This window comes from Onychomys torridus, chromosome 9 (genome assembly GCF_903995425.1).
Source record: "Onychomys torridus chromosome 9, mOncTor1.1, whole genome shotgun sequence".
NCBI classification, from domain to species: domain Eukaryota; kingdom Metazoa; phylum Chordata; class Mammalia; order Rodentia; family Cricetidae; genus Onychomys; species Onychomys torridus.
Genome location: NC_050451.1, coordinates 8205059 through 8229746, shown reverse-complemented (window position 1 = coordinate 8229746; position 24688 = coordinate 8205059). Strand labels below are relative to the sequence as shown.

Below are 24688 nucleotides of genomic sequence, written 5' to 3'. Positions count from 1 at the left end.
ATTTCAGCACTTGAAAGGCTGAAGCAGGAAGACTGCCAGCCTGGGCTCCAATGTAAGGTTTTGTCTGGATAATAAAAAACTCATATAAACTGCAATATGCAATAAAAGTTACTTACAGTAAGATTCATGAAGCTTAAGAATTTTTTAAGCATCTCTGTCATTATAGAGAAATCTCCTTCTGGAAGGTATTCTCTCACTGTAGTTACATTGATCTGAGGAAACAGATTAAAAACGTCAGTCATCTGGCAGAAAAAGACACTATAACCCACCCAATGTTGTTGGCCTGCTATGTATCTTACGGTAAACATCTACAAGAACCCCAGAACTCCTGAGTTGCATCCATTCCACATTCACTTGACTATGTGCAGGCACATTCGGGTCCACTTCCTACTCTACACCACCCTACCCACAGAAAGAAATGTAAAGTAAAGCTAGCAAAAGCTACAAAGGACTATCTGTGAATATTTATTTTTGGAACTGTAAAGAGAAAAATGGTTGAAATAAACTGCACTGTTAAATGTGTAGACAGAGAATACTCACAGAGCTGTTTATAAAACAGAGCAAAGAAAATTCTCCATGCTATAGAGGTAAATCAGAAGAATTAACTAAATCTTTAAATATATCATTTGTGATAAATTATGGGCCAATCCCAGAAGAGGTGAAGTTTCCCTTGATTATCAGCAAAAGCAGGACACACACACATACACACACAAAACCTGGTAAGAGCAAACTATTACATGACATGATTTAAAATTTCTATTTCATTATGTTTAAAAATGCTTAATTTAACCAGGCAGTGGTGGCACACGCCTATAATCCCAGCACTCAGGAGGCAGAGGCAGGCACATCCCGGAGTTTAAACTCCCAAATAGAGACTACAGAGAAGGCTCAGCAGTGAAGAAACGGGCTGTTTTTTCCAGAGAACTTGGGCTCGATTCCCAGCACCCATCATAGTGATTCCTAACTGTCTGTAACTGTCTGGCCTCCAAGCATCAGGCACATACATGATACGTGACATACATGTATATTGTGCTGGTTAGTTTTCTGTCAACTTTCCACAAACTAGAGTCATCTTGGAAGAGAACGGCAATTGAGGAATTGTTTCCATTAGACTGACCCGTAGACAAGCCTATGGGGCATTTTCTTGATTTATGACTGATAGGGTAGGGCCCAACCCAGCATGGGCAGCACTACCCCTAGGCCCTGAGTTATGTAAGAAAGAAAACTAAACAAGCCAGTAAGCAGCATTCCTTTCTGGCTTCTGCTGACTTCCCTTCGTGGAGGGCTCTAAGCTGTAAGATGAAATAAATCCTTTCATCCCCAAGTTCTTTAGGTCATGGTGTTTTACAATAATAGAAAACTACAACACAGGAAAGACATCCAACCATCCACATACATTTTTTTAATTTAAAAAAAAAAAAAAAAAACCTGCTAAAATAATCATGTGCTACAAAAGTAGTATCAATCATTACATTTAAACAGCTTCCATAACAGTGGACAGGATAATGGCTGTAGTAACTGACGGATTGCTCAATAAAAAAATATACTTCTAATAATGAATAAATAGCTCCTATGATGTGGATGAAAGGCCTTAATTAGTTCAAGTCCTTTTTCAACACACTAAAGAACTAAACATTTACAGTGGCTGTGGGAAGAACAGTTACAACATTTATAGTACAGGGAGCACAAAAGGAAAAATATAGCATGGACTATTTGAGATACTTAATACCTATACAAGAGGGATGCAGGGTTTGGGAACTAAAGAAGCAGGCTTAACTGTGGGATTTTAAACAAGTAAGTAAATCCATCATTCATGCCATTGCTGCTGACAAGCCAAAGACAGAGAAGTCAGGTAATTAGCAAGAGCTCCAAAGAAAGCTAGATCTTGTGGCACTGTGCAAGAGTCAAAGAATACAGAGGCCAAGAACCTACAAGGGCAGTGAGGAGACTGACCACCGCAAATTGCCAGGTGCAAACTGGTAGAGTGGGCAACAGAAATGAGACCAGACTTTATTGGGCTTCCTAAGCACAGGGCCACAGAACAAATGTAATTCTGATTGCATAGCGCTTCGACTTCCACAATGGGAAAGACCATTTATTTTATATTCGTGGTAGCATCTAGTTTTCTAATTATAAGGATCACCAAAGCAACATATACATCACCCTGTAGTTCTAAGAATCCACAATATTGTTCACAAATTCAGAACCTTCCTTTTTAGGGACAAGAAAACTACAGGCACCCATAATGATGGCCACCCATCAGACTAACAGAACTTCAAGATCTACATTTCAGTACAGTCATACAATACTTACAACTGTAAAGAAATTAGGGTAACTCCTGAGCTTTCACTTGGTCCACTTGTGCCACCACATATTTCAAAGAAAGCATTCACGGTGACTTAAGGTCATATTTATTTTTCCAGTGGCAACAGACTGTCCAATAGCTATCACCTCCACTTTTGTGCGATCGTTTAATTATACAGACAGCTGTATTTCTCGTAAGTAATTCCTGATGAACTTAATCTACTAATGGTAATCCCATTTTCCTAGCCTGAAATTGGTTCAGAGGGACTCAGCCAACTGAGCACATGTTCTACACTAGCCCTTCTTTTACTTCTACTACAGGTAATAGCAGCAGCTCATTCATCCATGCCAAGAACTTTCCTGTTACACCTAATGCATTCTAAATTTAGAATGTATCTTGAAAAGCTCAACAACTATTTGAAAGTCTTTAACATCCCACAAACCTTTTTTTTAAAATGACATTAAAAGCATTCCTGGGGTTGGGGATTTAGCTCAGTGGTAGAGTGCTTGCTTAGCAAGCGCAAGGCCCTGGGTTCAACCCTCAACTCCCCCCCCCCCAAAAAAAAAAAGCATTCCTGTTAGATTTTGGTTTTTTATTTGTTTGTTCTGAGGCTCTAAGCTCCTGCCTTCATCTCTCAAGTCCTGGGATTCCAGGCATATACTGCCATGAGCACTTCAGGAAGCACTAGGGGCTACACCCTAGTATACTAAGTGAGCACTTTAGTAATGGAGCTACAACCCGGAATCCACTAGCTCGCTTTTTAATATTTTCAGCAGTTTGACTCTCAAGGGCCTATCAGTTTTTAAAAAAGCAATGAGGCCGGGCGTTGGTGGCGCACACCTTTACTGCCAGCACTCGGGAGGCAGAGGCAGGTGGATCTCTGTGAGTTCGAGGCCAGCCTGGTCTACAGAACTAGTCCAGGACAGGAACCAAAGCTACAGAGAAACCCTGTCTCAAAAAAAAAAAAAAAAAGCGATGAAGACCAACAATTCACCCCATCTCAAATCTTACTATAAAGCCTGTATTGGAAAGGAAATAAAGATATTCAATGTATTAAGGAAAGTTTTAAGGGTTGGGAATTTAGCTCAGTGGTAGAGCGCTGGTTCGATCCTCAGCTCAAAAAAAATTTTTTTAAAGGAAACCACTAGAAAGTTAGCCATAGTCTTGACACTTTTTTCCCACAGGGAATTAAATAAAATTGTTTAAATAACCTCATGATTAGTCAAAATCTCTTCTGAAATAAAAAGTATATTATGAATGGGGAAATTTTTTAAAGTAAATAAATATATCAGGTAATGGCATGAAGCTGTTGCACAACAATCTCTTAAAGATACATTTCTGAACTATTTACTTACCGGACTTTCCTGGCAGAGACACCCAAGAAGCAAGGCTGTGTAGGAGGCCACGATGCAATCCTCCATGTGTTTGCCAGCATGTTGAAGGGCTGAGAACAGTTAAATAAAGAGTTTTAACAGTGTATCAACTGATACAAACTCTGCACCTTCAATTATTCTGTTATTACCTTAAAAGCTACTAAATGTAATGCCTGGACAACCCAGTATCCCAAATTAATAAAAACTCAATAGGGATCTAAATGTAAGAACTAAACTGTAACATACTTAAAGATTGGTTTTAAAAAGACACCACTAACAAAGTGGAAGTACACAATCATTTATCTGATAAGATGTTCAGAATACATAAAGAAGGCTTTCAATTTAATGACAAGATGAATAACCATTACAAAGTAGGCAAGAGATCTGAATACACCATTTCTTCAAAGACACCAAGACCATAAACAAATGAAAACGCTCCACATAGTGTCTTCAGAGTGCAAATGAGACAGACTTTAACGTCAACCAAAACCTCTATGAAAACCACCTTCAAGGGGGCCTCGAAGGTGTGAGAAAGCTGGAACCCTCACACACTGCTGATGGGCTGCTGCTACCACACTGGAAAACAGTCTCACTGTACCAGCTAGAAAGTAGAAACAGCTCAAATGCTCAGCAATGGACAGATACACAAAGCCTAGTAAGACCATGCAATGATATTGTCTCACTATATAAATAAGGAACACAGTCCTACCAAATGCAAAAACACAACAAAACAAAAAACAAACAAACAAACAAAAACTGCATCTAACTGAAATAAGTTCCTTAAAGAAAAAAAAAAGTGTACGATTCTTTTTATATGAAATTCCCTAAACAGGTAAACCGTTGGAGAGAGTAAGTAGATGACTATTGGCAGTGGTGGTGGAGGAGGAAATGGAGAAGCTGACTGCCAACTGATATATAGTTTCTTTAGGGCTAAAGAAAACAAGTTCAATATTAGACAATAAGAACGGATACACAATTCTATGAATATACTAAGCTATTGCATTATTCACTTTAAAAGAGTAATTTTATAGTATATGAATTATATCTCAATAAGCAATCATTTTTTTAATAAGACTGCTAAAACAAAACTATGATTATAATAAGCACTAAACTAGCAAAGCTTATCTGCTTTGAACCACAGGCCTATTAGTAAGAGGCTATGACAAACCTTAGTAGCTAAGTTTCTTAGGAGCAAAAGTTTCATGGAGTATCAGAACTTAGGGGAGGAGTAGCCTGACAGAAAGAGAAGAGGCTCAACCTCAGTCTCCTAAGTGGAAAAGTTGAACATACTACATTTCAAACCTTAGCTGGGAGGTAGTGGCACACGCCTTTTAACCCCAGCACTCAGGACGTAGAGGTAGGCGAATCTCTGAGGCCATCCTGACTTACAGAGTTCCAGGACAGCCAAGGCTAAAGAGAAACCCTGTCTGGAAAAATTAAACAACAAAACACAAAATAAAACCTTGGGGGCCTAGTTACAAATAGCTATTTTGCAGAATTTGTATGTAAACAAAGTATCATAATTCCTGGAAATAATAGGTTGTCAATAAATTATTCATTAGTAAAAATAGTGCCTCTACCAGCCTGATCTACAGAGCTAGTCCAGGACAGGCTCCAAAGCTGTCTCGGGGGAAAAAAAAAAGTGCCTTTAGCTAGGTATGTATTCCTCTTCTTTACCAAGTAAGTAAGCTCTGAGAACCACTACTGTAAAGTCTAACAAAATACTTCAGAGACTGAAAAAAAGAGAAATCTGAGAAATTAATCCTCTCCCCCCTTAGAACTATGGTTCAAACTCACATTCCTTTGGCCTCAGCCTATATACTGCTGGAATTACAGATGTGCACTATCATGTCCAGCTCAGCTGCTACTCTTTATAAAGGGGGTAAAGTATCAAGAAAGAAAAGTGATTTCTCAATGACACACACCATACTCACTGATAGGAAGAATTACTATAAGTAATGAACTACCAAAGTTTAACTAAACTATAAAGACATTGTTAAATTATAACAATAAATGAATAAAAATGTTTTTAAGAAAAAAACATAATTCTCACGGTAGCTCTACCACTACTCAAGATAAACATGCCTTTATTGAGGTCAAGTTCTTCGTCCTCCTCCTCCTTCTTCTGCTTCTCCTCGGCACCATCAGTCCTTTCAGCTGACACCCACTGTATCTCTCCACTTGTTTCTTGCCACTCTCCACTCTTATCATGCTGAGTGGTGGGAGCATCTTTGATCAACTCATCTGTTTTACTTTCTGCCAACTGTGCTGCTCGCTCTCGTTCGAGAAATAGCTGATAAAAATTGTTTTTGAAAATCATTAAAAAGACAACAATAAGTTAGTCAGACCTAAGATCAGCACTAAACACATACAAGCAATACTAAATGATTTCAAATGATTGTATTTATTATATACACACACACACAACACACCCCAATTATAAAGAAGAGGGAGGCACTAGAGAAAGGAGAGGGTTGGAAATTCTATTTAAAAAATTGATCAAGTGCCAACATGTACATAATCTAATATTTTGCTTTAAATAAGAATATCTGATTTTTAAAAAAGCTTGTCTTACATTTTACCAAAACCAAAAACTGGAATATAAATGTTGTTAAGATTTAAGGAATCTAGTAACCATTTATGTACTGTTTCCAATAGTGAAAGTCTCCAAAATTGTCCTTAATCCAGGTAATACTACCTAGAAAACTAAAGGAGGAAAAAAATAAAAATAAAAAACTACCATTAAAAAAAACAAACAAAAAACCCAAGGGGTTGGGGATTTGGCTCAGTGGTGGAGCGCTTGTCTAGCAAGCACAAGGCCCTGGGTTCGGTCCTCAGCTCTGACAAAAAACAAAACAAAATGAAACAACAAAAACAAAAATCAACAAACCTATGCATATTAAATTAACCAGTAGGAAAGACAATAACTAAACTGCACTAGGTAAAGCAACATAACTTCTTTACAAGAAATTAAAGATATAAAAATATAAAAGGCCCCAGGAAGAACTAGATCTTAACATTATTTGCATTTTTATCATTGAAGTATAAGACTATTTATTTATTACAAGAAGTATAAGGGTTTCCTATTTATCAGGTATTCCATTTAGTCAAGAGAACCCACCGAATTCCTTGCCTTCAATTACTTTATTTTCCTTTTGTTGTTATTGTGTTCAACACAAAAAGCACTTAATATACCCATTCACACCATTTGAGAAATGCAACAAGTTATTAACGAAAATTACCATATTAAATACTAAGCAGACCTTCAAGATGTGCTAAATAACAGACTTTGAAGACAGTATATATAAGATAATAACCCAGAGAAAACAAAAGAGCAGTGCTCAAAACCGGATCAAGAATCCCAGAGGTCCTAGGACTGTGCCAGGGAACCAAGACTGAAGAAGTCAGTTGACTTTTTTAATTTCTGAGTGAACAGTGGACCCTGCAGAAGTTACATATATGTAATTTTGTCACTGCTTCTCACCTGTACTAATGCCTGAACAGCATGAACTTGTCCAGCTAGCCTTAAACTCTGATCTCCTTCTCCAGTAGAGAAGGAAGAATCAAAAGAACAGGATGTTTCCATGTTTACAAGGCAGTGTCGATTCCGGGCACTATACTCCACCAGATTTATCAGTAGACCCAATCCCTATAAAATATTAAAAAATATAACTGTCACAAACAAGAACTTAATGAATATAACATGTAATTTTTTTAAACTTTTACTGTCAAGTGAAACATTAAACAGCATTTTTTTCCCATCTGTAAACCTGTTCAAAAACACTGTGCAGAGAGTACTGTTCTTTCCAAAAGAGTCTTTCAGCTGGCTTGGGTGGGCAGCAGAGAAACTATTTTGTTGCTTTCTATAGTCCAGGCTGGCCCTGACTCATGGCCATTCTCTTAGTCCACCATTCAAAGTGCTAGGGTTAGGGACATGAGCCACACTTAGCTCCTCAGTTATTAGCTACCATTTTCAGTTTAAATCTTTATTTTTATAAAGGAGGCTTTGTAAGATAGAAAAATATGGAGAAGTATGTTCATAAGGATCCATCAAAACAACCCAGAACACACACACACACACACACACACACACACACACACACACACACACACACTCACACACACACACACAATTTATATTTATTTATTGTGTATACATTATTCTATGTGCATGCTAGAAGAGGGCACCAGATCTCATCATAGATGGTGGTGAGCCATTATATGGTTGCTGGGAATTGAACTCAGAATCTCTAGAACAGCCATCTCTCCAGTCTAACCCAGAATATATTAAACAACTGCTTCTTAAACCCAAACTAAAATGAAGTGTTCTCCTCTAAAGACAAAATGAAACACCAAGTGGCACTTGGTCTCACCAGCACGCGAATATCGAATCTCTGCTCCTGAGGTAGGTACTTGGGAACCTGAAGAACACAGTTCATGGCTGTGCCTATAAGTCCATCTTGTTCTCCTGTCTTCGTGCTGCCCCACTCTGAAACAAAAAAATCTTCCTGTGACACCAATCACCACACTTAAAACCATTTTCTGTTGTTGGTTTTTGTTTTCTTTTCCCGAGTCCTGGTTTTACTCTAATCCTGCTTGACCTGGTACCTGCTCTGTAGCCCATGGCCTCAACCTTTGGCACCCCTCTTGCCTTAGCCTCCCTAAGCACTAGGACTGTAGGTATGCTGCCCACCATACACAGCCACAAAAAGAAGTATTAATTTTAAATTAATTGACTATTCCTTTACTGAAATATGTGGCTTTGATATTTCAAAGCTTATTTACTAGGTAGCTCTAAGAATCAATTCCTAAAAGTAGCTTTTGACTATAGAGTAAGTCAATTATGTAATGGAACATCAAAAATCATTGTATCATAAACAGAATAGCTTATTCCCATGTGCAATATATAACTTTTCAATAAGAAGATATTACGTACCATTATCGTTAGTTAAATTGAGCAGTACCCCAATGATAGCCCTCATACAGTCCTCCACTGCTTTGCCCACATGGTTGGTGACATTCTGGTAAGGCAGAGGTTTACTGTCTGCGATGCATATGCTGTTCTCAGCACGGTTATACTGCTGAATCAGTTCTTCACAATGCTGTAATGCTCTTGAGAGAAAGTACAATGGTATAATAAAAGTTATACAATAAGTTTCTATTTACCAGGGCCTAAAAACAGTCAGGGTTTTTTGGTTTTGTGGTTTTTCTGTTTTGAAAGTTACAATGTTTAATGTCTAATAAATGTATCACAGATGCCTGATAATCTCACTAGTTGTTAAAGTTTGATGAATTTGATCATCATTAAATTTTCTCTGAAGAAAGTTAAAAGTTCATTCATTCATGCTGAGTATGGTGGTGGTTCATGTCTAGAGTCCCCACTAAAGAGGAAGCTGAGGCTAGAAGATTGCTTTAGCCCAGGAGTTTACTAGCTGGGACAAAAGAGTGAGATCCCATCTCAAATCAAACTACTACCACAACAACCAAAACAACCTCACAAGACAAGCTCTTGTTACTTTTGCAGGAGCTGTCACATGGTATACATATCTCAAACATGCCACACCACCCATGCAGGGGTCAGAACAAAACTTTGTGGAGTTGATACGCTCCTTCATTTCTGCACGGGTTCTGGGCGTTGAACAAAGGTCAAGTCTATACTCTCGAGAATCTTTACCTGCTAAGTCATTGCTCCAGCCCCCACCCCCCCAATCTCTAAACCTTCAAATCTATTAGGATTTCCCCCCAAGTGTGACACAGATCAAGTAAACTGTCAATTATTTTTCATGAACTGCATACCACACAAAAAACTTAAAGACAAATATAGCATATTTAATCTATTCCTAGTTTCTTAATATATAATGAGGAAATTCTATATATAAAACTCTTAAATAGTCTACAGTTCTTAAGTTAAGAAGATGTTCTTATAAGATCAAACCCAAATAATTTATTCTTCTGATGTTTGAGAATTTCCCTGTTGTTATTAGTAAGAAACTAAACTGAGTATCTATGATGTTTTCTTAAAAAGCTCCAGGTGAGTGCTATTTCCCAAACTTCAATTCTGACTTTTATCATCACTTCTAAAAACATTTCACCAGAAAATACTATGCAAGAGATGGAATCTGTCATACTAAACACTTCTTACGAAGGCAATTCTCAGGGATTAAGAAGTATAAGAAAGGACTTTTAAAATCAGAAATATACCTCTTGTCAAAAAAATGCAGGGACTTAGATTTAACGATAGAGTACTTGCCTGGTGTATCTGAAACCACAGGTTCAATCCCTACTGCTATCAAAAACAACAATAAACCCATCAATCAACCACAACTACCACGACCCCCCAACCCCCCCCCCCAAAAGGAATCAGAAACAGACTTAACTTCTAAGAAAATCCTTGGGAAGGAAGGATTACATGCATTAAGGATAATAATGTCCTATAAAATTCACCAAAGGAACACAAAACAGGAAATGGAGATGATAAAGCACTTGGATTTGCTTCAAAATAACATAAGAAAGGATGAGGTGATAGAAACAGGACTCGCCTAGACAGTATTCAAGCTAAATAATAAAAGTTGATCATATCATTTTGTCTACATTTCTCTAAGTTTGAAATTCTCCAAATAAGAGGGTAAAACATAGATAAGCTGGACTATTCACACTGAAATATTTGTTCCTCTCTTACAAAGACAATAAAGGGTCATCTAGAATTGCAATTTAAGATGAGTTTTTCAAAGCAGAGACCCAGAGAAAGTTAAATCCCAGTGGCATAATGCTAGCTAAGATAGAGGCCAGAGAACTAGGGCAGAGATAGTGAAAACGAGGACAGCGATACCAAGAAGCAGCGGCTGTAATAAGACAGAACCAGGACTGGAGACACAGAAGCAGAGGTGACAACATTAGCCTAATTGTGATGAAGGCTAGACAAGGAGAGAGAATACACAACGATCTGGAGAAGGAGATATAAATAAGGGCAGAAATGGAGTTACAATCCACTTCAAAGAAAAGGACTAATATATTTATCATTCACTAAGCAATGCTCTTCTAGACCTTAAAAATAGAACTTGACTCATTAACATACATTGTATATATACCTTAAAAAGTTTTAACAAATGTTTATTATCTATACATGTATCATATACACTGTAGAAATGTATCTGATATGTTAAGATATTTACCTGATTGTGAAAACTACCCTAGCAGCAAGGCACAATTCTTGCCTTCCCCATAAAGAACTTGTCCAGGGTTAGAGCTAACATGAAGGAGCTGAATTCTACCAAAGCTCAAGAATCTGTACTACTAACTTTTGCTCTACAATGTACGTATTCACAAATATCAACAGATAACACATTTTAAGAAGGAACAGAATGCAATTTCATTTCCTTAGTTCTAAAAAAATGAGGTTTATAAAAACTTACTTAGCTGATGAAATAATGAGTTGTGAATCTTTATAGGCTATCAAGTAGCTTTGATTCTCTGGATTATGTACTGTTACCTAAAAGGCAAGGATATAAAATGACTGACAATCCATAATTTTCATTTATATAAATAATAGCACACTTTACCTGATGCCTTAAAATAAAAAAAAAAATTAAATAGATCTTGCCATCTAAGGATACAACTTTTTTTTTTTTTTTTTTTTTTTGGAGCCTTTCCTGGAAGTGGCATTGTAGACCAGGCTGGCCTTGAACTCACAAAGATCTGCCTACCTTTGCCTCCCCAGTGCTGGGATTAAAGTTGTGCGCCACCACCTGGCAGGATACTTTTTTGTTGTTTTGTTTTGTTTTTGTTTTTCGAGACAGGGATTCTCTGTGTAGCTTTGCGCCTTTCCTGGAAATCACTTTGGAGACCAGGCTGGCCTCTAACTCACAGAAATCTGCCTGCCTCTGCCTCCCAAGTGCTGGGATTAAAGGCATGCACCACCACCGTTCGGCAGGATACAACTTCTTAAACTCACAGAGTTGTAATTAAATGTGGGGCTGCAAAGATTGGCAACATAGAAATTTTCTGAAGTACCAAAAATTAATCCAAGTCAAATGTAGAATGAATGTGTTTCTAGAAATGCTAACCCATGGCTCCTTTCATGAATTCACTTGGTTCTAACACACAGCATGAACATTTTGCATCATGCCTGTTGTCATGCCACACACCAACAAATGTTCTTAAAGAGCTAAGAAACAAGTCTGCTTTATGCTACTAATTACAATATTCACAAGACTTTCTGGTCTCGAGTCATTTGCTTAAATATAGCAAATCTTTTAATGGTTTCCTTGCTGTATATCAAACTGGTATACCTTTGGATTGTATATTTGTTGGAATGACTGACTTTAAAAATTGCTGTTTAATAGAAGGACATGGTGATACACACCTTTTATCCTAGCACTCAGGAGGCAGAGGCAGGAGGATCTCTGTGGGTCTGAGGCCAGCCTGCTCTATAAAGCAAGTTTTAGGGCAGTCAGGACTACATACAGAGACTCTGTCTCAAAAACACAAACAAACAAAAACAAAATGTTAAGATTCTGTCTTGGTTTTAATTTTAAAATTTTTTGCTCTATGTATCTATTCAATATTGCGACTATATTTAGGTTCACATTAAAATTTACTGGGTAAAAAACTGGGTACTGAGCGGCAGAGTTTATGAAACCCTAACACAGGGAATTAATTAACCCCTACAACCTATAGGTGCAAGCTATAAGGTCAGTATTTGGAATAAGAGAACTACTACTCAGAATGCAGCACACATCCTTAATCCCAGCACTCAGGAGGCAGAGGCAGGCTTGTCTAAGTCTAAGGCCATCCTGGTCTACAAAAGTGACCATCCAGGTCAGCTAAAGTTACATAGTGAGATCCCAACTAAAAACTACTGATTTATCATAAAATTAAGGCACCACTGTCATAATTACGCATAATTAATGTAGTTATCACTATTTATTTGCTATGCTTATTTGCCAAATACTTTGAAATAGGCAGAAAAATCTCCAACATGCAAACTTGATACTTTAAAACTCATAAATAATATATTTCAAATATTTTATTTTGCTGGGTGGTGGTGGCACACACCTTTAATCCCAGCACTCGGGAGGCAGAGGCAGGCAGACCTCTGTGAGTTCGAGGCCAACCTGGGCTACCAAGTGAGTTCCAGGAAAGGAACAAAGCTACACAAAGAAACCCTGTCTTGAAAAACAAAAATTTTTAATTTTGTCTTTATTTTTTTAGTGTACATATTTTCTCTTTCTTTCTTTCTTTCTATTCATTCAGTCAGTCATTCATTTATTTTGAGACAGGGTCTCTCTACGTAGCCTTGGCCATCCTGGAACTCACTATGAAGCTCAGATTAGCCTTTAACTCACAGAAATCTGCCTGCCTCTGCTTTCCAAGTGTTGGGATTAAAGGTATGCACTGCCATACTCAGCCATTTAAACTATTTTAAATAAATAATGTGATGCCTAGTTAACAGCACCCTAAAAGAAAGAAGAAACAATTTCAATTTTATATATGCCAAAAGCTCCTCCGTGTTTTTAAAAGTACCTAGCCAGGCTGGAGAGATGGCTCAGAGGTTAAGAGCACCAACTGATCTTCCAAAGGTCCCAAGTTCAATTCCCAGCACCCACATGGTGGCTCACAACCATCTGTAATGAGATCTGGCACCCTCTTCTGTGTACATAATAAATAAATAAATCTTAAAAAAAAAAAGTACCTATCCAAAATACTTAACTAGTAATTATACATTCTAAAATTCACTGGCAGTAAAATTGTAGCCTACATTGAACTAGGCTAAGTCATTCATAACCACCAAAGAACAAAATATACTCACTGTCACCCAACAGTATTATTTTTGGAAGTCAAATGTTTTCAGTTGTGCTATCTGACTCAAAAGCTAACTAAACAAAAGCATATTAACTAAAACAAAAACAAGGCTGTGTCTGCTGCTTTCTACAAACAAGTTAGTTTATTTACCGGAAACAGAATTCTGTACTAAGAAAACTATAAAGTCAGGTACATATAAACAAACCTATATGCACCTTTCATTTGAAACAATATACAAATAGTGGCTTTTTGTTTTGAGACAGGTTTTTATCTCTGTAGCTCATGCTGGCCTTGAACTCTTAATCGTTCCTCCCAAGTCTCCCAATTTTAGGAGCTCAGCATGCATCACCATGTCCAGCAACACAACACGTCCTTACAACGGTAAGATGCTCACTTACTGACAAATGGCTGTGAAAAGAACCCTTTCAGAGCAACAAAGGTAAAACTCCCTGGTATAAAAAACATTAGGTGGTTATAAACATACACAATCACAACTAGATAAAATTCCCTCATGAAGTTCCCATACTTACACTCTCTAAAACTCGTAAACATCTCTCTGCTCCCCATAAAGAGGCTACTAGTTTCTCTTCATCCTCATCTCTACTTAAATGATCCACACACTCTTTTACTAGGCAAAAAGAAATGGACAAAAGTTAGTATATAAAACTTCAATAATTATTCCTTAGCTAACATCAAAAGACACCTACACAATGCTACGGATATGCTGGAATACGAACATCATTTTACGCTCAATACTAAGTGCAGTGGTTTGGATGAGAATGGCTCCCATAGGCTCAACTATTGGGATGCTTGGTCAATGGCTGTTTAGAAAGAATTAGGAGTTTTGGGCTTGTCAGAGGAGGCCAATATGTGCTTTGAGGTTTCAAAATACTCAGGCCATTCCCAGTTAGTTCCTCTCTCCTTGCTTGTCTAAACTCAGTGCTTATATGTCAACATGTGAACTCTTGCTACTGCTCTAGCACCACATCTGTCTGCCTCCATGTTCCCTGCCATGATGGTCACATCATGGACTTACTCTCTGAAACTGTAAGCCCTCCATAAACCTCTTCTAAGTTGCCTTGGTCACTGTGTCTCCTTTTTGTTGTTTTTAAAAAGAGACAGGGTTTCTCTGTGTAGCCCTGGCTGTCCTAGAACTCGCTCTGTTGACCAGGCCAGTCTTAAACTCAGAGATCCTCCTACCTCTGCCTCCCAAGTGTTTGGACTAAACGTGTGTGTGTGTGTGTGTGTGTGTGTGTGTGTGTGTGTGTGTTGTGTGTTGTGTGTTGTGTGTTGTGTGTTGTGTGTTGTATACAGACCTTTATCTACAATATGATCCAGACCGCCCAGAAGCCGGAGCTCTTCTTTAAACCAATCTCCTGCTCGTTTGGAAGTAAGGGACAGCAATGTCTCCATAGCTAAATGACCAGTCTAAAAATTAGAAATACCATTAATGAATACTGAGGTGTAGAATTTTTTTTTTCTTTTTTCTTCTCCATGGAACTCTGGCTGTCCCAGAACTCAAAGAGACTTGCCTGCCCATGCCTTCCACGTGCTGGGATTAAAGGTTTGTGCCATTACTTCCTAGCTAGAATAATTCTGAAACATTAATTTTAGGAATTTGTCTTTATTAAAATGTAGTAAGTAAAATGTAGTAAGTAAAAAACAGAACAGTAAATGCTTTCATAGGTAAATTAACTTCTAATTTTATCAGAATAGTCTATACTGAAGAAACTGTGTCTCAACTATATGGCTTGCTTTTATGGGAAAAAAATTTATTAAAAGAAATCTATTTCTTGTTAGTTTCAGTAATACATAATGGCAGGATAGAGGTTCAGATGGGGCATCACTGAATCAAATAATATATTCTTTATTATAAATAAATATATTGAATTAACCTACCAAAAAGAATGTAATGAGATACATTTCAAGGAGACAAGTATGGGAATGTCAGTGGCCCTAAATGTTCAAATTCAGTGGTCATTAATTTAAATAGCCTGAAGGTACAAAGTAGTAACACTTTTCTGAATTTTTTCTGAATACAGTAAACACAAGCATTTTTCCATGCACTATCAGTGAACCACATTGTTTTCTTCAAGTTCTCTGCTCATTACTTTTTATTTTCCTACAAAGTTTTCTTAAACTTTGTACTACAGGATTATTTAGCAGTGAGAAGATTCCTTGTAGTCACATCCAGAACCAGCACTAGATGGTGCACAAACAAGAACCACATTTACAGCTAACTAGGTTAGCATTTTCCTTCATCAGTCTATGGACTTAAAGCCTAAAGCCACTTCCCAACAGAGTAATCTAGTTGTTGGTGTAATATAGTTTAGCCTAAAAGAAGAAATAATCAGCAGGGCTGGAGGAACTGATTTAGTTACTTACTATTCAGCCTGCTAACCCCCTTGCAATGTACCAATGAACTACTCATTTAAAAAAAAGGAGGGGGAGGGAGTGTTTAGGGGAATAATTAGCAAAGACAGGAAAGACGTTTCTGTCCGACCCCTAACCACAATCTGAACTTACATACTTTGAAGAGGAAAATTTTCACCTTGGTATGTATTATATTTGAAATTGAATATACATTTCACAAAATAAAACAGGTTTTACCAATGAGAATCTCAGCATTAAAAAATTAAGAAGGACCTAAATATTTTAATAAGTTCTTCGGAAACAAAGAAAAATTTTGCTAGAGAAAATAAGAATTAGAATTCAATACAAGAAAATTATTGAATTGGGTTCATTTCTCATTCTAGGTCCTCCAAAGGGTAATTTAATGACCAAATTTATTAGCTCATGTGACTTACAGCAAAGCTGAGGCCTAATGCTACAATCTTTAAAAAAGACTATAAAAATTTTACATTAGTAAAAACTCTGTATTTTAGACTATATTTATCATATCATAAGCTGCCATTCAAAAACAGCCTATTTTAACCATTTTTATTTGAAAACTAAAATAATCCTAAAGCAAAAATCACTAATAAGACTATTCTGTTAACATTCAGTTATCCATTGTTTAAAACTCTACACTATTGTTATCTTCATGTCTTATCAACAGAGCAAATATATTCAAAAGAAGTTAAAGCATTTTTTAATTTTTTTTTTTGGGAGACAGGGTTTCTCTGTGTTGCCCTAGCTATTCTGGAACCTGCTTTGTAGACCAGGATCACTTTGAACTCAGGGATCTGACTGCCTCTGCCTCCCAAGCGCTGAGATTAAAAGTGTGCACTACTACACCTGGCTATAAATTTTATTATTAAAAAAAAAAAAAAATAGAATGGAAAAACTTTAAACTAGCCAGGCAGTGGTGGTGCACGCCTTTAATCCCAGCAATCAGGAGGCAGAGACAGGTGAATCTCTGTGAGTTTGAGGCCAGCCTGGTCTAGAGAGGGAGCTCCAGGACAACCAGGGCAGTGGTTACACATACAAACCCTGTCCCAAAACAAGAACAAAAAAAGAACTTTAAAATATACAAAAACATCACGCAACAAAAATAAGCCACACCCAAATGTAACAAAACCAATGTGTGTGCAGCTATTCTTTAAATAAAGCAACTTCTAAGCCTACTGTACAATTTAAAAACAACCATATTTAACAACAGCTGACAGTGAATTGAAGGAGAAGCACCTTAACACAGTCCTGTGCTCTGGCTTCAACTATGTAAATTAATTAATAAACTGTCACAGTATGTTTCATGCTGTTAGTTACTTACCCTTACAAATTTAACAAAAGAAGTCAAATTCATTTTTAAAAAATTATCATTTAACAGCAAATATTTCAACTTATAATGCTGAATATGAGTAACAAAAAAGATATATTTATTCAATTATACAGCAAATAAAAATTATTAGGTTCAATTTAATTTTTTTAAAAAGATTTATTTATTTATTTATTATGTATACATAAGAGGGCACCAGATCTCATTATGGATGGTTGTGAGCCACCATGTGGTTGCTGGGAATTGAACTCAGGACCTCTGGAAGAGCAGTCAGTGAGTGCTCTTAACCTCTGAGCCATCTCTCCAGCCCCTCAATTTAATTTTTAAGCGTTAAAAATTAACCTTTCCTTTATGGATGACTATATTCCACATTGATATATAGGCCACATTTTTATTTATTCATCTGTTCCTGGAGATCTAGGTTAGGTCCATTTCTTAGCTATCATCAACAGTGCAGCAATAAACAGACATGCAAGTATTTTTGTGGTTGGCTAAGAGTGGTAACTGAGTTAGTGGACAGGGGAGAACACTGGAAAAGATGTCCTAATAAAAACAAAGAATGGAAGAAAATACCACAATGAGACCTATACTTTGAAAGTAAATTTAATAATTATTTTAAAAAATTAGATGCAAAAATGCTGAGTGAATGAAAATTACTAGTTTTAAATGCAGTATAATACTGCCCCACTTCCAAATCAACCTAAAGGTATTACACAGACTGTGGTGATTTTCCAGTTCTAGAAAGTAGAGAACACATTTGAGTTCTGAACCTGACATGTGTTTAAAGCTGGCTGGCTTTGCTCCTATTTACTATCTTTTTCAGAATCCATGAACCCCTTAGTAAGTCCAGTATAATTCAATAGAGTGACACCCTTCAGTTACTGTGCTAGCATAACAGTCTGTAAACTTTTGTGGCAAATGTTGCAGTCCTCCCAGTTAAGCAGGCAGTAAAAAGAGGTTTTATCTTACAAAATCAAGTTATACAACAATAATCTTTTCTCCTCTCCTCAAAACCATGGGTCAATTATCTTACCAGCTTTGTAACTATTAGACTATCATCATCTGTTGGGGGAACTGTGCTCAGAATAAAGGTAAACACTGGTCATAATCCTACAATGAGTAGGGAGGGACACTGCTCCAAAAAGGGTAAGTGACTAGGAATTTCTCCTTTTAGCTTCCAGATACTCTGAAATAGTCTAGAATAAGAGAATGCTTGCTTACAAATCCTGATTTCTGAAATGGAGAAAAATAAAAATCCCAGTTGCTAACAGCTTAACTGCAGAGGGAAGGAAGAGAAAGAAAAAGCTTAAGCAAAATGTAACAAGAAAAACAGCTGTTTACTAGCAAAACCAAAACCAGGAAAGGCTCAAATACAGATGAGCTAGTTTACTGATTTCAGGAGTATGCTCGCTAATGTTATACCAACTTGACACAAGATAGAGTTATCTGAAAGGAGGGAATCTCAACTGAGAAAAGATCTGGCTGTAGGGCATTTGCTTAATGAGTGACTGATGGGGGAAGTCCTGGGTTCTCTAAGGAAGCAGGCCGAGGAAGCCTTAAGAAGCAAGCCAGTAAGCATCATTCCTCCATGGCCTCTGCAGCAGCTCCTGCCTCCAGGTTCCTGCCCTGACTTCCCTCAGGATGGACTACTACCTGGAAATGTAAGCTGAAATAAGCCCTTTCTTCCCCAAGTTGCTTTGGTCATGGTGTTTCATCACAGCAACAGTAACCCTAACTAGGACAGGAAGTGATGTTCAAAGCTAAATCTTACTAGAAAACTGTCAACAAAGGCTGTAATGTAAACAAGGTAAAATGATTTGTCAAAAGCCACATAGTCACTGTGACTAATCAGACTTCTGAATGTAATCTTCATTTGTTATAGAAGGAAACAACCCACCGTTATGTTTTCTAGATCAAGATGCTTATTGTGCACAGTTTCACAAAGTCTTCGAATTTTTTCTTTGATCTTGTTCATGTCTTTTTCATTCAGTAGCTTAGCTGAAGAAGCATCTTGTTCCAGTTCCAAGAGTCGAATCATGAGATCTAGGCTGGCCCTATCAAGATCCATGTTCAAACGATCTCTACTCAATATGTACATGAGAGCAGCTGTACAGAGGGACAGATTCTTCAACAGATGCCAAAAGAGAAATATTTATGAAAGCAATTACTAACAACTTTAGAAAACAAGGACATTACTGACATTTATAAGTTAAAATATCTAAAATTCCTATTGCTGGTTTGGTTGGAGACCCTAAAAATGTTTGATTCACTGTTCTTCCAAAATATCCTAGGAAAATATATCTATTTGATCAATAAAACCCTGATTAAAAGGACTGTTACACAGAGAAACCCTGTCTCGAAAAACCAAAAAGAGAAAAAGAAAAAAAAAAGTTGTTTTTTTCCTCTCCATCATTCTTCTCTAATGAATGTTCAACTAGAATATAAAGTCAACTACCTATTTCTTTGGACACTTTTCCTAGATGAGGAGTTTATAGAATGTTTTATGTATTATACAGTATGTTTTACAATATACCTTTAATGTTCTTTCCAACATAAAGATATGCCAATTTTTGGTTCAAAAATAGTAACATAAATATGTTTATAATTTGTATCAAAACACGTTCTCCCTCTGTAGAGTACAACTGAGTTTCCATCAGTATACAGGGAACTGAAATAAATTTAACTAGGGGGCTGAAAAGATGACTCAGCAGTGAAGAGCAAGCACTAGCTGCTCTCCCAGGGTACCTGGGCTCTATTCCCAGCATCCACATGGTAGCTAACTACTGTCAGGAACTCTAGTTCTAGAGATCCAATGCCATCTTCTGGCCTCTGCCAGCCCAGGCACATTCCTGGTGCACAGACGAACAAGCAAGCAAAACACTCAGAAACTAAGGATTTGTTTGTTTTTTTCTGAGACAGGATTTCTCTGTGTATCCTTGGCTGTCCTTGAACTCACTCTATAGACCAGGCTGGCCTAGAATGCAGAGATCCGCCTGCCTCTGCCTCTCTGGGTTTAAAGGTGTGCATTACCACCACTGCCAGGCTAAGAAAATACTGTTTTAAAGGAAATAAATGTAACTGTATTGATGTATTGATTTCTTTTTAAAATGTTGTAATCCAGCAACTTTTTTTTAAAAAAAGATGTATTTATTTATTATGTACACAGAAGAGGGTGCCAGATCTCACGACAGATGGTTGTGAGCCACCATGTGGGTGCTAGGAATTGAACTCAAGACCTCTGGAAGATCAGTTGGTGCTCTTAACCTCTGAGCCATCTCTCCAGCCCTCCCTCTCTCCCTCCCTCCCTTCTCTCTCTCTCTCTCTCTCTCTTTCTTTCTTTTTAAAGATACAGTCTCATTATGTAGTCCTAGTTGTCCTGGAACTCACTATGGAGACCTAGCCTGGAGATCCACTTCCCTTTGTCTCCTGAGTGCAGGAGCCAAACACAAGCACCACTGTCAGTTTGTTGGTTTTTTGGTTTTGTTTTTTGAGACATGTTCTCACCATGTATCCCTGGAACTCACTATGTAGACCAGGTAGATCAGGGTAGCCTTGAACACATAGGGGTAAGCCTGAATCTGCCTCCTGAGTGCTAGGATTAAAGGCGTGCATCAATCTTGTTTTATCTATCTATCTGTCTGTCTATTTGTTTATTTATTTATTGATAGGATCTCATGTAACCCAGGCAGGCCCTGAACTCATTATATAGTTGAGGATAATGAACTTTTGGTCCTCCTGTCTCTCCTTCCCTAAATGCCAGGATTACAGGCCTGTATAATACCTGGTATATATGCAGTGCTAAGGATCAGACCCAGGGCCTCACGCTTGCTAAGCAAGCATGCCAGCAACTGAGCTACATTCCTAGCCCCTAGTAACTGTTTTTAATAAAGCATTAACAAAATGTGCTCTTAAAATACTCAAGGTGGTTATGTTTTAGATAATGTTAACTGAGTCAGCCTTTGGTAGATAAATGCCCTTAAGAATACAAGGATGGAAGTTCCCTTGATTAAATGTTTACAAAGCATTTTTGAAAATTAGGATGCCACAATAAAAACCTGAGGGACCCACTAAGAAAAGACCGTCTTAAGACTATGTGAAGTCTAACTGGGCGATGAAGCAAACTATGCATTTCTTGACTTTCTGTCCTTGTTATTCTTTGCTGAGTACAACCTGGGTACAAAGGAATGCTCACACACTTTAACTACATTACTTTGGGTTTTAGAAGAATCAGTATTAATTTTGTGTCACTCAATTTGTAATTTCCTTTCACAAGGCCACCTTAATATATTACTGTCAAGTTTGGTAGTGACTATTTTTCCCTAACTTTTGATGACATTGGAGCTCTAACTTTGGCTAGGTGACCTTAATTATTTATTCTTTTTCACAATGCAGCTATTTTCCAGATCCAACAATGAACCAAATATTTTAAAATCATGGCCATATTTCAAAACCTTTTTCATGCCATTAATATCAAACAATATTAAAAGAGTCTTCTAAATAAAGGAAATAATTCTTCCACTATAAAATATTCAGTATAGTATGCTAACTGACAAATGAGTAAGATTTTAATAATATAAACTTTTATGTTATAAATTTAACAAAAACTTTTCTTATAAAAATATCTCCAGAAAACACGATTTATGTAGCAAAAATGTATAGTTATCATCTCTACTTATCAAGCAAATAAAATAAACTCAACCTTTAATTAATTTATATGAATATCCAATGAAGGTATTTCCTGATAAAGTCAAAGACTACAATTTTTCAGTAATGCCTCTCAACCTCAGAAACTTAAAAATACCTGATGGTGCTGAGAATCATCCAAGGTTTTAAAGACCATTGCAACCATCCCATGTGCTCTCAGGTGCATTCGAAAACTGGGCATGGCACATTTAGTAGCCAAGCTAATAACACTAGAAGGAAACAGATTATGTTAGGACAGCTAAAAATTGCTACAACATTAGCTGTAGTTTGCGTCATTCCAAACAAGCAAATAAGAAAGAAGCAGAAGGCTTAAAGATAAAAACCATGGGCAAACCACAATTTTCAAACATGTACCAAGGCTTTGAGTGTGACTGGGCACACACTACATTTATAAAAACAAATAGCATGATGTCTGTAGTATATTCCTAAAGTCACTACAACCATCAAAAACATAAAATTCTAGTTATCTTTCATAATGCTGCTATTATATGAAAACTAGAAGTGGTTATATTTGACTGGATATACTCCAACTCACTATATACAATCACTATATACAAATAATACAATCAAGTCTAGGTATTCAATCTATTACCACATGATATGTAAAAGATGACCCAGGTCTTTGCTCAAATCAATTTATCACTTGATAAATTGCCTGTAATTTTGAGATAATTGGGGGGCGGGGGGAGACCCTCACGCTGGGTGATGGTAGCACACACCTTTAATCCCAGCACTCAAGAGGCAGAGGCAGGCGGATCTGTGTGGGTTTGAGGCCAGCCTGGTCTACAGAGTAAGTTCCAGGACAGCCAGGGCTGTTACACAGAGAAACCCTATCTCAAAAAAACAAAAAACAAAAAACACCCTCAGATTCCTTAGTATACTATTTATTCTTTTAGCATCTGGAAATTGAAGCCTATACTACAGATAAAAAGGAAACATTTAACATATCACTGATTATCAACGCGAAATTTTTTAAATTAGCTTTACTAACAAATTTAAAGCCATCTATTGAAAAAAGTTTAATGACATAGCATGCATAACATTACAAAATGTGAAATTAAGATCTTACCTAAGGCAACGTGTGTTTAGAGGCTGGGTACTCTTTAAGCCACTTAACAAGTATTCAATGTCATCGGTGAACTCTTGATTCTCACCAAATTCCACCACATCATTGAAGTGCTTCACGTGCTGAACAACAGTATATAACTGCCAAGAAAAAAATAAGCCCACCTCTTCCGTAACTATGAACTAGCATATTTAAATCACTATATTTAATAAAAAGCCTATACAATCATTCATTAGATGTCAACAAAAATGTTTTTAAATCACTAGTACTAGTAGGACAAGGTACGTTTGTGGTTCACATATGTGGCTATCAGTGTAGTGATATTTGTTTAATACAAAAGGCTAAATGTTACACATAGAAATCTATCCACGTGCAGTAAAACTGTATATGGCCGCTTACTTCTTTGTCTTCTTTTCTGCATTTCAGGGCAGTAACTATATCTTGGTAGGGCTGAGTAGGTATTGTCACAGTTTTTATCACTTTGAGTGGTGGTGCAGGAGCCTTAAAAACTCCATCATCTTTTTGATTTGGTTCCTTTGAAGACAGCCTCACCTATTAATAAAGGTATTAAATTAGTTGTTCTAAGCAAATATTTTAAAAGGTAACATCTCGTCTATGTGACAAATTTAGCTTTTAAAAAGTAAATGAAGTTTTGTTTGTTTTTTTTAAAGGGAGAAGAGGGAGGCTGCTGAAAGGTCCTAAGGGATAATTCAAATTCCATGCACTACTAAGACTTAAATGTTTCAAACACAGAAGAACCACTTGAGAAATAATTTTAGCTTTTTTAAACGTCACATTTCATATCATTTGTTTGCTTCCAGGACTGTTAAGAGAATAAAGAACCACAATTGCATGCATGAGTAGCATTGATAAGCAGTTAGACAGGGCTTCAGGAAAACTACAGCAAAAGAATCATAAAAGCATAGGAAATTATAAGCAATAAAGAATAAAAATACTAAGTTATAACAAGAACAAAGCATGTTTCAGCATCACAAATAATTACTAGCATATATGACAGGGACATGATAATCAATTTAAGGGAAAACCCTATACTACAGTTCTATTCTTGGAACTGAAGATGAGCAGTTGTCTATGCATGAGGCCCTTGACTTCACTCTATCCCCAAATTTTTGTTAATAATAACAACTCATTCCTTTGGTAGCTCCAGATGACCAAGGCTTCACTATTAAAACACTCTTTACACATAAAATAAAAATAATTACTGAAAAGACAGAGGCACCAAACTTTAAATGAGTCTCCTACCTCAGCCTTCCAAGTGTTCTGATTACAGGTATGGACCATCATGCCTAGCTTTATTGTAAGTTCTGAGGATCAACGGGCTGGGGAGAATGCTCAGTTGGTGAAGTGTCTGTCATGTAAGCATGAGGACCTGAGTTTGGATGCTCAGCATATATACATAAAAATAAATTAAAAAAATAACTGGGCACAGCAGCAAAGCAAAAACAACACATCAGCAGTGTCAGATCTTGGAGTTACAGATAGTTGTTAGCTGCCATGTAGGCTCTGGGAATTGAACGTGGGTCCTCTAGAAGAGCAGACAGTGAGTGCTCTTAACTGCTAAGCCATCTCTCCAGCTGAAGAAATTACTCTTAAAAGTTGCCCTCTATTGTGTACACACACAGCTGCACACACACCCACACAAATACAGACATAATACCACACCACAAATAATCAATACAAATACTTCATATAAGGAATAA

At 37.0% G+C, this 24688-nt stretch overlaps 1 protein-coding gene across 2 annotated transcripts in view; it reads right to left on the bottom strand.

The window, feature by feature from the left end:
* The window catches only part of Wapl (WAPL cohesin release factor), a 69915-nt gene that overhangs the window by 2614 nt on the left and 42613 nt on the right, over positions 1 to 24688 (bottom strand). For both annotated transcript variants that reach the window (XM_036198964.1, XM_036198965.1), the window contains exons 6-18: positions 23367 to 23519; positions 22971 to 23107; positions 21999 to 22110; positions 19095 to 19322; positions 14796 to 14907; positions 14010 to 14107; positions 11091 to 11167; positions 8615 to 8790; positions 8052 to 8167; positions 7163 to 7327; positions 5764 to 5971; positions 3661 to 3749; positions 117 to 212 (exon numbers count right to left, since the gene is read on the bottom strand). In XM_036198964.1, the coding sequence (XP_036054857.1) occupies positions 117 to 212; positions 3661 to 3749; positions 5764 to 5971; positions 7163 to 7327; positions 8052 to 8167; positions 8615 to 8790; positions 11091 to 11167; positions 14010 to 14107; positions 14796 to 14907; positions 19095 to 19322; positions 21999 to 22110; positions 22971 to 23107; positions 23367 to 23519 (1767 nt within the window). The remainder of the gene's footprint in view (positions 1 to 116; positions 213 to 3660; positions 3750 to 5763; positions 5972 to 7162; positions 7328 to 8051; positions 8168 to 8614; positions 8791 to 11090; positions 11168 to 14009; positions 14108 to 14795; positions 14908 to 19094; positions 19323 to 21998; positions 22111 to 22970; positions 23108 to 23366; positions 23520 to 24688) is intronic.